This window comes from Chlorocebus sabaeus, chromosome 8 (assembly GCF_047675955.1).
Source record: "Chlorocebus sabaeus isolate Y175 chromosome 8, mChlSab1.0.hap1, whole genome shotgun sequence".
NCBI lineage: Eukaryota > Metazoa > Chordata > Mammalia > Primates > Cercopithecidae > Chlorocebus > Chlorocebus sabaeus.
In genome coordinates this window covers 65,701,614-65,715,737 of record NC_132911.1, presented here as the reverse complement: position 1 = coordinate 65,715,737, position 14,124 = coordinate 65,701,614, and the positions used below count along the sequence as shown (strand labels likewise).

General features: G+C 39.2%; 1 protein-coding gene across 13 annotated transcripts in view; it reads left to right on the top strand.

Annotated features, from left to right (window-relative positions):
* ASPH (aspartate beta-hydroxylase) overlaps nucleotides 1-14,124 on the top strand; it is a 221,683-nt gene that overhangs the window by 157,474 nt on the left and 50,085 nt on the right. For all 13 annotated transcript variants that reach the window (XM_073018113.1, XM_008000726.3, XM_073018111.1 and 10 more), the window contains 3 exons: nucleotides 2,728-2,864; nucleotides 9,563-9,661; nucleotides 12,364-12,453. In XM_073018113.1, the coding sequence (XP_072874214.1) occupies nucleotides 2,728-2,864; nucleotides 9,563-9,661; nucleotides 12,364-12,453 (326 nt within the window). The remainder of the gene's footprint in view (nucleotides 1-2,727; nucleotides 2,865-9,562; nucleotides 9,662-12,363; nucleotides 12,454-14,124) is intronic.

Below are 14,124 nucleotides of genomic sequence, written 5' to 3'. Positions count from 1 at the left end.
GCTAGATCTTCCGGAAACTTGCTGCAGCTTCTACATTAGCACTTGCTACTTCATCTTACACTTTTATCTTATGTAGATGGTTTCTTCTCTTAAATTTCATGAACAAGTCTCTGCTAGCTCTCTTCTCCCCCTTTCCTCCCATTTTATGATAGCCTGTATAATTTGCCTAAGGAATCATAGCTAATGGATGTGTGGAATAAAAAACTGTTCCTGTGGTACCAAATTCTTTTCTCCCTTAACTATGGCAAAATGATTCATGGAGGTTGAAATTATCTGTGCAAATTTTTTTATAAATGAATAATAGCTGTTTCTGGTACTCTAAAAAAAATTTACTTGTAAGATTTGACCCTATATCAAGGAAAATGCTAGAAAAAAATTAATCATGAAGCAAATTTACAAATACTTTGAAAAGAACATCATATCATATCTCATCAGATTTAGGAGGCTATAATCTAAAGATTATCATTTGAGGAAAAATGATACCAGCTAGATGCTAAAAGTAGCACACATAATATAGAACATCATATACCATCCTCTGGACTGACCCAGGTTCCCAGTACTGAAGGCAAATAAGACTAGCTGTCAGCTGACTTCACAATCACCAGGCTTACAATTCTCTCCCCATAACACATCATCACTCAACGTGGAGGGAAGGAGCTCGAGTCACTGCCAAGGCAGGTGCTCAGCTGGCCAGATAGTTACACGGGCAGATTATTAATGTCACTTAGGGGAGGCTCCTATAGGTTAGAGTCAAGGCCCAGTGGACCCTCCTATCAGTTTTCTGAGGATTAGAACGAAGAGGAGTTGTATCACTTTTGTAGGTGAACAAAACAGGACTAGAGCCCACGTGATGATTAAAAATGATAAGAAATGGTCAGTCCCTAATATTCATAGGGACCAGTGCAGCAGAAGTAAAACATGCAGCACAAATTCAGCACAGAAAAGGCAGGGCCAGGACTCCAGAGAGACAATGCAGGCACTCGCCATGGGCACAGAATCAGCATTACTGGCCGGGTGTGGTGGCTCATGCCTGTAATACCAACACTTTGGGAGGCCAAGGTAGGAAGATCACCTGAGTTCAGGAGTTTGAGACCAGCCTGGCCAACATGGTGAAACCCCGTCTCTACTAAAAATACAAAATTTAGCCGGGCATGGTGGCAGGCACCTGTAATCCCAGCTACTCAGGAGGCTGAGGCAGGAAAATCATTTGAACCCAGAAGTCGGAGGTTGCAGTAAACCGAGATCCTGCCACTGCACTCTAGCCTGGGCGACAGAATGAGACTGCATCTCAAGAAAAAAAAAAAAAAAAAGAATCAGCATTACTGAGTTTTCTTCTTGCCTCAGTCTCCACTATGACTCTGCTTAACACTGTTTAGTGATTCTGTCACTAAAGTGTTAACATTTTCTTCATCATGAATGTTTTACATTAATATTAATTTTTTAAAAGGATGCATTAAACTAGCCTTCACATCAAAATTACTAACTTTTTTGGCGTCCTCTGAAATCTCACTCTGAGTGCCTCTCTGGCCTCACCCTGTCCTCAGCCCTGGGAAGGTGACTGCCTCTTCCACAGCAATCCATCAGCATTTGAATGTAGTCCTCTCAGAATGTCCTTGAGAATGAGGCAAGTTCACTCGAGGAGGCTCTGAGGCAACTGGAGACAGAAGATTTTAGTGAAAATGACAAGGTGGTGAAGTTGGTCACAACACAACAGGGTTCCTGGCTGCAGAGTGGAACAGACAGGGAGCAGATGGCTGCAAGAGGGGTTTGTGTCCATGCTTTTGTTGTGGATAATAGGAGAATTCTAGAAGAAAGTGTGAGCCTAGGTGGGCAGGTAGCGGGAAGGAAAGGTATAGAAAAGGAAGCCCAGATTTGTTAGTGAGGAAATGACTAGGGTTCTGACTGGAATACGATTGACTGGTAATGGGGCATAGGCCATGGGATGAGTCGGTGATGCTTTATGGCAGATGGTTTGGCAGTGGAATATACAGCTGTTTTAGCTTACTGACACTCCTGTCACTCTCCTAGATTGTGGGCAATGAAGCCATTTAGATAATTCATGACTTTTTTCATTTATGCTAATCCTCTTTTTGCACATGTTCTTTTATATAGATCAATTGAAGCTGGGTTTTTTCATGATTCATGAGTGCACAGTATGCCTTTGTCCACGAGAGGGCCCCCTAATACTGGATGATATATCGTTTGTTCCATGACTAGGTCATTGCCTAGAGATGAGTATACTTGTCATTGATTGGAGATGTGTCAGCAGTTAGGTACTGTCCCATGTACTTTGGTGCCTTTTCAAATTTCCTACGGGTGCTAGACCCCGAAGTTAGTTAAGACTTTTTATTGCTTACCCTCTATTCATAAAGTTAATAAACCTAAAAGATTTCAGCAGAACTTTTTTTTAACAAGGAATTGGTGACTAAGTTTTTCTTGAGAAGGAATTTAACATAAAATGGTAAACATTGCTGAATTTTTAAAATGAGAATGTCTTTAGAATGTTTATAATCAATGCCATATTCAGTATCTACTTATGGCAGTTATTAATACCACTGCAACTACATTACGAAATCCTACTAGGTACTTAGTAAACCACGAATAAAGCCAGATTTGAGCTAGTTTTCAGGCCCTGGTGAATAGTCTCTCATGATGTACCTTCTCAATACAAAAGTGTACATAATCTGTTTTTATTTCTATTTTTTTTAAAAATTCTCACCAACTCAGGTCATATGAGAGGTTCCCTGCTTACCCTACAGAGATTAGTTCAACTATTTCCCAATGATACTTCCTTAAAAAACGACCTTGGCGTGGGATACCTCTTGATAGGAGATAATGACAATGCAAAGAAAGTTTACGAAGAGGTAAGCATCAATCTTGTATTAACTACATCAAATTAAGTTCTAAGGCTATTTGCAAATTGCATTTATTATACCCCGTCTATCTTTATTTTAAATTAAGTTAAAAAGCATGTAAGTATTATTATAGTTAACATATTCTAAACTATGTTTTAACATTGCTTTTTTTTCCTAGATCAGAAGATTTTTAAATCTTAGTTAACACATAGTAGATTAAAGCCTTCAAATTGCAATCGTGATGCTTTTAAAACTTCATATTTATCTTTCCATACATAGTCTTTCTAAAATTGTTCTTTATGACGGGTAGAATTTAAGTTCCTGTGAATGTTACACACACACACACATACACACACACACTCTCTTTCCTTTTTTTTTTTTTTTTTTTTTTTTGGCAGAAGTATGGTCTAGAGAGAGGCTATGGAACAGGGGCCTTTCAAGAATGTGACATAAATTACTCACTTTTCAACAGGGCATTGACTCTTCAAATCCTCTGGCAAAGATGCCTTTCAAAGGATTTCTACTTTGTGACAGATGTTGACAGATAACCTCTAAGTCACAAGTAACTAAAAATCTAGAGAAATGTGACTCCTTTAGGCAGTGGAGGAATTCCTTTGGTACATAATGAACAGGATGCCCAGTGAAATTTGAAGATGGAGAAAGTTAATGCCTCTGTAAAAGAAAGAGGAACATGTTTACTTGTTATTCTTTAATTCAGGCCCTTTCATCAATGGTTTTCAAGCTGGTGAAGTCTACATCAAGATGCTACCACTCAGTGATAGTCAATATGATTTCTGCTACAGTTGTGTTTTGTTTTTGTTTTTGACATGCGGTCTCACTCTGTTGCCCAGGCTGGAGTGTAATGACATGATCATAGCTCACCACAGCATCCACATCCTGGACTCAAGCAATCCTCCTGCTTCAGCCTCTTAAGTAGCTGGGACTACAGGCACATGCCACCATGCCCAGCTAAATTTTTAAAAATTCTTTAGTGATGGTGAGGTCTCCCTGTGTTACCCAGGCTGGACTCAAATTCCTGGCCACAAGTGATCCCCCTGCTTCAGGCCTCCCAAATAGCTGGGATTACAGGCACAAGTCATCTCACCCTACTCCTTTTACAATATTTTTAAAATGCCATCAAGAACAGCAATTTCATACTCTGGCAGGGACTGGGTCTATTCTCAAAGCGGTACTTTCCTCTGTGTATTGCTATTATTGTGTAATGAAAATCATTGAATTTTGGAGCAATTATCTTTTTACCTTTCTCATAATTTTTATATTTTCTGAGAGAGCAGAAATAAGACCTTTGCTTTTTGTAACATCACTAATAGCTACACAGGGTGGATTGAACCTTTAATGTTGACAATGTGTGCCATTTACTAAAGACCTATTCCAGGTCATACATTAATTCCATGTGGAACATTGCATTTGTTAATGGCCAACACTTAACACTCAATGCCCTGTCTTACAGAGTATGGTTAAGAGAAGCATCATATACCTCAGTGAATCAGGACCTGTGAATGTAAGAATTGTGAAGCTATAACAAACACATCCATTATTTTGTCACTGTCAGAGGCAACAAAAATGGAACTGGTAGAATTCCTTCCTTCCTTCCTTCCTTCCTTCCTTCCTTCCTTCCTTCCTTCCTTCCTTCCTTCCTTCCTTCCTTCCTTCCTTCCTCTCTCCCTCCCTCCCTCTCTTCTTTCTTTCCTTCTTTCCTTCCTTCTTCCCTCCCTCCCTTCCTCCTCATTCCCTTCCTTCCTTGTAGAATTCTTCCCTATTTTCTTTCTTCTGTTCCTCTACCCCTCCTTCTCTCACTTCCTACTTTCCTGCATTCCTTTCTCCCTCTTTCTTTCCATCTAAAAAACATTCTGAAGTGTTGACTGGGTGCAAGCACGTTTGAGGTTAGGGCAGGATCTGACAGCATACTAGTTTCTCTAACACGCTGTGGATTTGTCCTTCCTCACCTTTTTAAAACCTTCCTTCAGGATATTCATCCCTTTACCTGATGCTAAATCTCAGATATGTGAAACATTTTACTTCATCCCGAAAAATAAAATTTACCTGCTGTTGTTTATACGTTTTATATCATAATCTAATCTGAATATGCATAATAGGATGCAGAAAGTCTAAAATGTAACCATATTATACAAATGGGTGAGTTTTTTTTTTAAAGCATTAATAGACTGAAAATATGTGTGGGGGTTTCCTTTTTCCGGTCCTCTCACTTTTAAGTTAATAAGCTATATCTAATGGAGTCTCTTTCATTAGCCAAGGTTTTTCTTGATATGTTTATGTTAAAGATCATTTTTAGAAAATAGACATTTTAATTTTACATTTTTCTTCATGTTAATTTTTATTTTTGAGTATGTTCATATTTTTATTTTTCCAGTTTTTTGCTGTTTTTAGTTCAACAAAGAAACTGGCTTTAAAATGGTGTGATATCGTTTGTTCCAATCTGTAGCTTTTTGCGGCCCCTCCTGAGATTCTCTTGCAAGTTGGCAACATTAGCAGCTGCCCAGGCACTACAGTGGGGAGTTTCATGCCACTCCTGACTCAGCCGCCACTGCTCACTTATACCCATTCACTCAGTCAACACACATCTATTAAAACCCATACACACTAGCTAGAGAAACAGTAGTTCATGAAACACATGCAGAATGTGCCCTCATGAAGTTTATAATCTGGTACCAAACCACAAATTTCTGTTCATTTTAACTTCTGTTTAACTTTCAAATCCCTTCCCTTTGTAACTGAAGCACCCGTCATCTCTTGCCTGAGCAGGGACAGGTTTATCCTGTCCAGGTTTCCTCTCCCCCGACCTTCACTAACACTAGAACACCACACTGATCATCTCCCAGGGCTTTAAATCTTCTGCGGTTCTCATTTCCTGCAGCAGTGGTCTTCAAACATGCTTGATGGCGGCTCTTCCAGACAAAAATGTTGAAGCAAATGCCTGAGATATGTTTGTGTACTTGTATGTTATGTGTATATGTATGTACCCACATAATATTATGTATATATATATGCACGAATATATATGTGCATTACAAAAGGTACACACCCTAAAACAATTTTTAAGATGATGTCAAATATAAAATTCTATTTAACTGCCAGAAAATCTTTTAACTCTTGCTGAAAAATTAATATTTATTATTTTATGATTATATAACTTTTTAAAATTCCAGGTATGTATCATGCAAAAAGTTTGTCCTGGGGATAGAAATGTCAGCTATGTGAGGTTGTGGTTGTTTTTGTCTGTGCTTTGTGTTTATGAATGGATGTGTGCGTTTTATAGAGAGAGAGAAAGAGAGAGACAATCCGTCTAATATTACAGTTGGCCCTTAAACAACACAGGGGTTAGGGATGCTAACCTCCTGGGCAGTTGAAAATCCTGTACATCTTGACTCCCCAAAAACTTAACTACTAATAGTCTCCTGTTGACCAGAAGCCACACGGGTAGCATAAACAGTTGATTAATGCATATTTTGTGTATGTACTATATGCTATATTCTTATAATGAAGTAAGCTAGAGAAAAGAACACGTTATTTTAAAAAGCAAAAGGAAAGTAAAAGAATACAATTGGATTATTTGTAACACAAAGGATAAATGTCAGAGGGGCTGGATACCCCATCTTCCATGATGTAATTAGTATGCATAGCATGCCTGTATCAAAATATCTCAGGTACCCCATAAATACATACACCTACTATGTGCCTACAAAAATTAAAAACTTTAAAAAAGAAACTTTAAAAACCATAAGGAAGAGAAAATATATTTGCTATTCATTAAGAGGAAGTGGATGATTAAAGTTTGCATCCTCACTGTTTTCACGTTAGCTAGGCCAAGGAAGAGGAGGAGGATGCGGGGGAGTTGGTCTTGTCTCAGGGGCAGCAGAGGCAGAAGATAATCCATGCGGTTCAAACCCATATTGTTCAAAGGGCAACTGTAGCCTCAGTCTGGGTTTTTTAGAAATCTCATAAAACCACTTGTCATTTTCTGAGGGTTTGTTGATTACTAGATAATACAACCTGCACGACCATTACACATCTGTGTGTAAACTGCAGTGAGCATGGTACTTAAGCACAAAGAAGCAAGCAGGGAGGTCAACGCTGGCAGCTGCCCTGGGGCCTGAGCCCCACCCTTGCCTCCTGACAGTGTTTGTACTGAATGGGACACATGGCTGTCCACCGTGCAGATCACAGGAGAGCCACAGAGCTTGTTCCACCCTGTTTGAGAGACAGATACAAGTAGAAGTGTATGTAATTTTTTTCTACTCCCCAGGACCTTGCCTTGCACATGATACTAAACAGGACCCTTTGTGATTTAATTTGACTTCTGCCTTTTCTCCAATCTCTTCTCCTATCACCTTTTGTTCATAATTTAACAACATTCTCTTTTGCTCTTCCTGGCCCACTATCCCTTTCTACTCACTTTCTGCTATATCTTGAATGCCTTCTCCTCCACCATCCCACACTTCCTTTTCCTGGTGAACTCCTATTTATCCTTAAATACCTTTCAGACCTTCGCCCCAGCCACACTCACCCTAGAATGAGCCAGGTGCCCCTCTTGTATAACCCCTGCCTGCTTCGTGCCTATCTATAGCTACACTTACCATCTTACATTGTCTACTTCTAAATCTGTCTCCCTCACTTGAGTGACAGCCCCCTGAGAAAAGAGAGTATATCTCATTTATCTTTCTATGCCCAGGGCCTGGAAGAGTTCTGTGTGTTCTAAGATGTCTAGTAAGTCAATAAATTTATTAATTACTTGAGATAATGGCTGTGTGCCTGCAGTAGGCAGAAATGTCATCTGTGTAGCTGTAATAATTATAATAATCCCTCCATGGTTATGCTGGTAGAATCATCATCTGTGTCAATTTAGTTCAATTCCAGAGGTATTTATTGAGCTCCTGATCAATGTCTAGCTTGGGGACAGTGCTATGGAAGCTGCAAAGAAGCAGGGTCTGGGCTTTAGGAGGTCTAGTTAGGGAGGAAAGCCCAGCATGTACTCATCTGAGCATTTAGTACAGATTTCTCGAGCACCTGAATGCTATGCTATGCATAGTAGGCAGTGGGGATGAGCAATGAGCAAAACAGACAAAATCCCTGTAGAGTTTGCATCTTAGCGGCAGAAATAAAAAAATACTAGGTCAGATGGTGGTAAGTGCTATGAAGAAAAGTGAGTCAAGGTAAAGAAGTTGGAGAGTGACTAGGGATGGAGGGGGTTCTGTTTTAGTAATGAGGGTGATGGTCAGGGGTAGGCTTCACTGAGGTAAGGGAGCTTGCCATGGGGATGTCTGGCAGAAGAACCTGAGCCAGAGGGATACTGTGAATGCAAAGGCCCCAAGGCAGGGATGTCTTTGACTTGCTCTGGAGCAGCAAGAAGTCCAACATGCCTCAGAGGCTTGCCTGGGAGGGGCAGGGACAGGTGAGGAGACCAGAGCAATGGAGAGGCCCAGCCAAGGGAGGCTTTGGGGTGGTTCCAGGAACTCAATCTTGCACTCACTCTGAGTGTAATGCAGCAGAGGAGGGTTGAGATCTGACCTAGGATTTAGCAAGCAGGGGCAGGGCCAGGGGTGCAGAGAATCTACAGTGAGGAGGCTCCTGTAAGAAGATACAGAGAGATGATGAGACACCTCTCTTGGGTCAGCATAGCAGCGGTGAAAGAAGTGACACATGGTATGTTTCTGAATATATTTTGAAGGTAGTGTTGACCAGATTTGCTAATTGATGAGGTACAGGACCAGATGCAAGCTGAAGATGCTACAGCATCTGCAGTGTGTGTTGTGTGGGCCCCCCGAGGGCCTGGTGTCCCCTGTGTGCACACTTGTTCCTTCTTTGTAACCCCATTGTAGCCCTACTGTGGCTGTGACTTCCCTTTTTCTACTCAGGCTCAAGGATGGTGAGAAGAGATGGGAGATGCATCTTTCCCTACCTGCACCAGCTCAAACCTTCTCCATCCTTCTCTTTTGTTCCATAAATTAGTTTGTCTAAGTAGCTTCACAAGTTGAATGCTGTTCTGGTCTCTCACTATTAATATTTAATTTAGAGGTGCTTTGCATAATTTATCCTTAAATCATAATGAATGCATATAATAATAAACAATGATGTGATTAATATGAAATATTTACCTGGGTTTTATCACAGAATATTGGATTTGCTCACCACTTTATCTTCAGGGCTTAAAATGGTCTGGGCACTCAAGAAGTTTTCTGTTGAATGAATGGATTGTGATGTATTACAAATGCAAATCTAAATTTTCTCTTAATTAAGGCAATGTATAAAGCTTGTATATGAAATGATGTCTAATAACCATTCAGAATTGTCTTCAAGTATAGCAAATGTAAAGCCATTTTCCCTTGATCACTAAAAAATACTGAAGTCATATCAATTGAGAGATATTTTGCTGATTTGCATTGTTAAAGTGATGCTTTAACAGTTATTGCCTTTTCATTCATTTCTTGATTCTTGAAGAACCATTGTGTAAATGTGAAAAGCATATTGAGTTGAGGGGAAAAGGAGCCATTTAAGCTTAATGATATTGCCATGAGACAAAGTACTATGGTGTTTTCAGCTGTAACATCGTAATCCAATCCAAGTACAACAAAGCTAGTTAAAACTGGTTTTGACAGTCATTTGTAGAATTTTTTAAGCGATCACCTATGTTTTCTTTGAGTTATGTTCTGTGTTTTCTTTGAGTTTAGGTGCTGAGTGTGACACCTAATGATGGCTTTGCTAAAGTCCATTATGGCTTCATCCTGAAGGCACAGAACAAGATTGCTGAGAGCATCCCATATTTAAAGGTAATGCTCACTGCTTCCCCTCTCCTTTCAACCTTCGAGTCCTTAAAGTTATTGGAACACACATGCTTGTTCCTCATGGATTGATTGCATGCACTGCCGAGTATTTTCATCCTCAGGATGTCCACCCTCAGACCACGACATTCATAGGCAGCGTGGGCCTCCACTGTAACCAACAGTGTCAGATGTCAGAATACCAACCACGTGAGCAGAGATGATTTGGAAAACATTTTATTTAAACATGTATAAAACTGAAGTTGTTATTAGTTTTTAAATAAATGGCAAAGGAGGACAAAATTGGTGATGCTTTCAATATTTTTAAATACAGACAATGGGCTGGGTGCGGTGACTCATGCCTGTAATCCCACCACTTTGGGTAGCCAAGGTGGGTGAGTCACCTGAGGTCAGGAGTTCGAGACCAGCCTTGCCAACATGGTGAATCCCCGTCTCTACTAAAAATACAAAAATGAGCCTGGTGTGGTGGTGTGCACCTGTAATCCCAGCTACTTGAGTGGCTGAAGCATGAGAATCACTTGAACCCAGGAGATAGAGGCTGCATTCCAGCCTGGGCAACAGAGTGAAACTGGTGTCTCAAAAAAAAAAAAAAAAATATATATATATATATATATACACACACACACACACACACACACACACACAGACAATGCATTATATGTTCCTTTTACAAGTTATATATTTACTGTACTCAGAATAGTACTCTTAGCTACCCACACAAAATGAGGTAACAAATACTGGCTGAAAATGTCATTGCTCAAAATATTCAAATTAAAATATGCTTTTTTTCTCATATCTAATTAAATCCTCATCAATTCAGCAGAATCACAGGTGGTCTATCCCAGGGCTGCCCAAAATTTTCTGCTGTGGGCCAGTTGCAGTGGCTCCCACCTGTAAACCCAACATTTTTAGAGGCCAAGGTGGGAGAATCACTTGAGGACAAGAGTTTAAGACCAGCCTAGGCAACATAGTGAGATTCCATCTCTACAGAAAATTCTAAAAATTAGCCAGATGTGGTGGCACATGCCTGTGCTTCCAGCTACTCAGGCCCTGGAGGTCGAGGCTGTGTTGAGCTGTGAATGTGTTACAGTCTTCCAGCATGGGTGACAGAGTGAGACCCTGTCTCTAAAAGGAAAAAAATTTTCTACTGTGATGGAAATGTTTCTTATCTGTGTTCTCCAGTATGATGGCCACTGGCCACGTGTGGCCATCAAGCACCTGAACTGTGGCCACTGGGACTGAGGAAGTAAATTTTTCATTTTCTTTTATTTTAGCAGTAATGTGTGGCTAGCAGCTACCATATTGGACATAACCGATTAGATAGATGTAGGCTTTTTTTTAAGTAGCGATATATTCCACTTTTATGATCTCTTTCTTTCACATGACTTAAATCAGAGATCCCAAATAGTAACCTACTGATTGCAAATAGCTTGCATGTTTTATTTGGCCGGCATAGTTCTATTAAAAACCATTTTAATTGCTTGCTTTATTTGAGAATCTGAGCATGTTTATATAATTATGTAGACTTCTAGTTTCTCTTGAAACGTCATATCTGGCCCACTTCCCTACACACAGACAAGCAGTGTTCCCCCCTTGGGAAGGGGCTGTCCCTGGACCCCTGTCAGCACTTCACATTTCCTGCCAGGGCCCTGTGGGCATGTGGGTTTCTGTGATTTAAAGTGTCTCATTACATTTCCTTTGACATAGGATGGCTTACTGCTACTCTGCCTGCTTCAGAGATGGGGAAAGCAAGAGCTGGGCTGGTCAGTTATCAAGCAAGGACACTTGAGTGTTGGTCAATTAGAAGCCCTCGCTGTAGCTCCCTTCCTGTCCTGAGTGATGCTTTTCCCATTCTGTCATGCAGCTTGCTCATTTCCAACATTATGTAAATGCAATTTCTTCCTAGTGAAAGATAATAAGCTTCTTGCGAAGAGGCCTCAAGGATGCAGATTTTTATAAAGAAGTCCTTGACATTTAGATATTCTTAACTTTTGTCCTGCTTTTCTAAACTCATTCTATTGCTTTAATATCTTTTCTCTTTGTAGGGAGGGGAATGGAGTTCATCAATCTCAATTTCAGTCCTTGTGTGAGAAATCAGAGAATTAGATAAATGTTTTAGAATAGGGATTTGTTTAATAAAAACTACATTTTAAAGATTCAAATTGGCTTTAGTTCTCCTGTATATTTTGTAAAAAAACAAAAACAAAAACAAAAAAGGTAAGGACACATTTGTTTTAAATGGAAATAAATAATACTTGGAGTTGGACTGCCATCACTTCAAACATGACCAGTTAAACATTTTGGTTTAGGAATAAAATGCCTCTAGATGACATATGGTCAGATTTGGAGAGCAAAATAAGTGTAAGAGCTATCCAGCCAGAGAAATTCTTTGAAATGCTGAAACATGGTTGCTCCCACACAGGAGGTACACAAAGTATCATACTAATTTTGTGGGCCATTCCACTGTGAATTAATGATGAATGCATTGTTAACTTTAGCTTTATGACCTCCTTTTGTTTTGGCATTGCAAATGTTGACCAGTAACCTCATTCCCAAATTTTAATACAGAGATGTATTTTTCTGGGTTTTAGATTTTCTTATGATGTGCCATAAGAAAAGCTACGTAAATCAATTAATGGAATCTGGTATTTAACTATGTGTTACCCATGCTAACACTGTCCTTTCTACAGGAAGGAATAGAATCCGGAGATCCTGGCACTGATGATGGGAGATTTTATTTCCACCTGGGGGATGCCATGCAGAGGGTTGGGAACAAAGAGGTAATGGGTGTGTGAGTTTCTGATTCTCTCTAACAGAGGATGGAGTTGGGAGAATAGTTATTTCTAGGAAAAGTTAGAATTCAAAAAATATTTTGAGTGTGAACTTTTGAAAGCAGTGATGTAAACTATTTAGTTACTTAAACTATCTTTGGAACAACCCAACAACTCCAGCTTAACCCTTTAAAGAATTTTCAGGATTTGGCTTTTATAGTTTATTTCAAGAAATCAGCTGAGTAATCACAAAAGCAATCTCTAAGTTGGTACATGTCTGTGTATGTTTTTGTCTGCATGTATCTGTGTGTGTGTGTCTGTGTGTGTACAGAGAGATAGAAATTGCCTTGGAAAAGTATTTTTTAAATTTTGAAATGAAGAGATGTCACTGAAATAATTTAAATTTTTAGAAATATTTTAACAGTTTGCCTAGATTCATTTTCATTTTATTTTGGAATTTTTTAAATAAGTTCTTTTTAGAATGAGGTCTTTATCAGCTGATTCCTAAGCACACAGATCCTAATGGTTAGTTGTGTAACTTATCCTCTGAAATATTTAATACCAAGTATAAGACGAACATTGTGGTGATAGTAATGATAGGGATTGACACAGAAACTGTAGTAGCTAAACAAGTTCCATGTGTTCTTTGTAATGGTTCTCTTTTTCTGTGTACAGTGTCTACCTCTATAAACATAACATTGTCTCATTAATCATGATGTCATGCACTGTAAATTTCAAAACTCTGTCACAGTCTACCATGATTTACGATTTATGCAGCCCTACTGGATAGCAAAGCCCTCCTTTCCTGTCTTGCTCCATTGCAGGAGTGAGAGCTGGGCTCTCCTTAGAGTCAGTGGATAAAAGGGTAAAGTGAGACAATGAATCTTTGTAACCATTGCATTCCATGTATGTAATAAAGTGACATCTAAGGATAATACAGCTTCAAGTTTCTAAAATTAATAAGAACATGGAATCATCTGGGGAACTGAGGGTTCAGAGAAGTGAAGGGGTTTGTGATAAGCTAATTGTCTGCTAGGAACATGAACCAATTTGGGGGTACTAGAAGTTCAGACAATTGACACTTTTTAATTTATACATTTCTATTTATCTGTACCTTTCCCCCTCTAACCTACCAGTCAACTGAAATAGAATGAGATACTAGAATTAAAGAGAAAGAAGGGAGAAGAAATTGCTGATTAGTAACCATTTTTGCATCTCATTTTTCTTTTAAACATAATGGCTCAGAACTCCTTTGAATGAGAGGGACAAGAAAGATTTTGCTACAACATCTAACACTGGATAAATGTTCATGTCTGACTACTGTAAATGTAATTGTCACTAATTAATTTATCTTTGAACATTTCAGAGTCCAAGGCAAAGACAGATAAAAGAAGCCTATGATTTATCTCACATCTTAGATGAAAACAGCCCTTACTTCAAGGGCAAAGAGTTCACTACTACATACTTGTTAAGGGCTTGGGATTTGAACATATGGGACTATTCTACCAGCTTAATTATCATGAATATGCAAAGAACAGCACAGTTCTTGAACTTAAAAAGTTCAGAAGGATTTGTTCTTACAGGAGAACAGAAACAAAGCTGTAGAAACTCCATGTTAGTATATTCCCAATATTAGGTGTTGAGTCTGGCTTGGCTGTCATGCTCTGAGTTTGCATATCA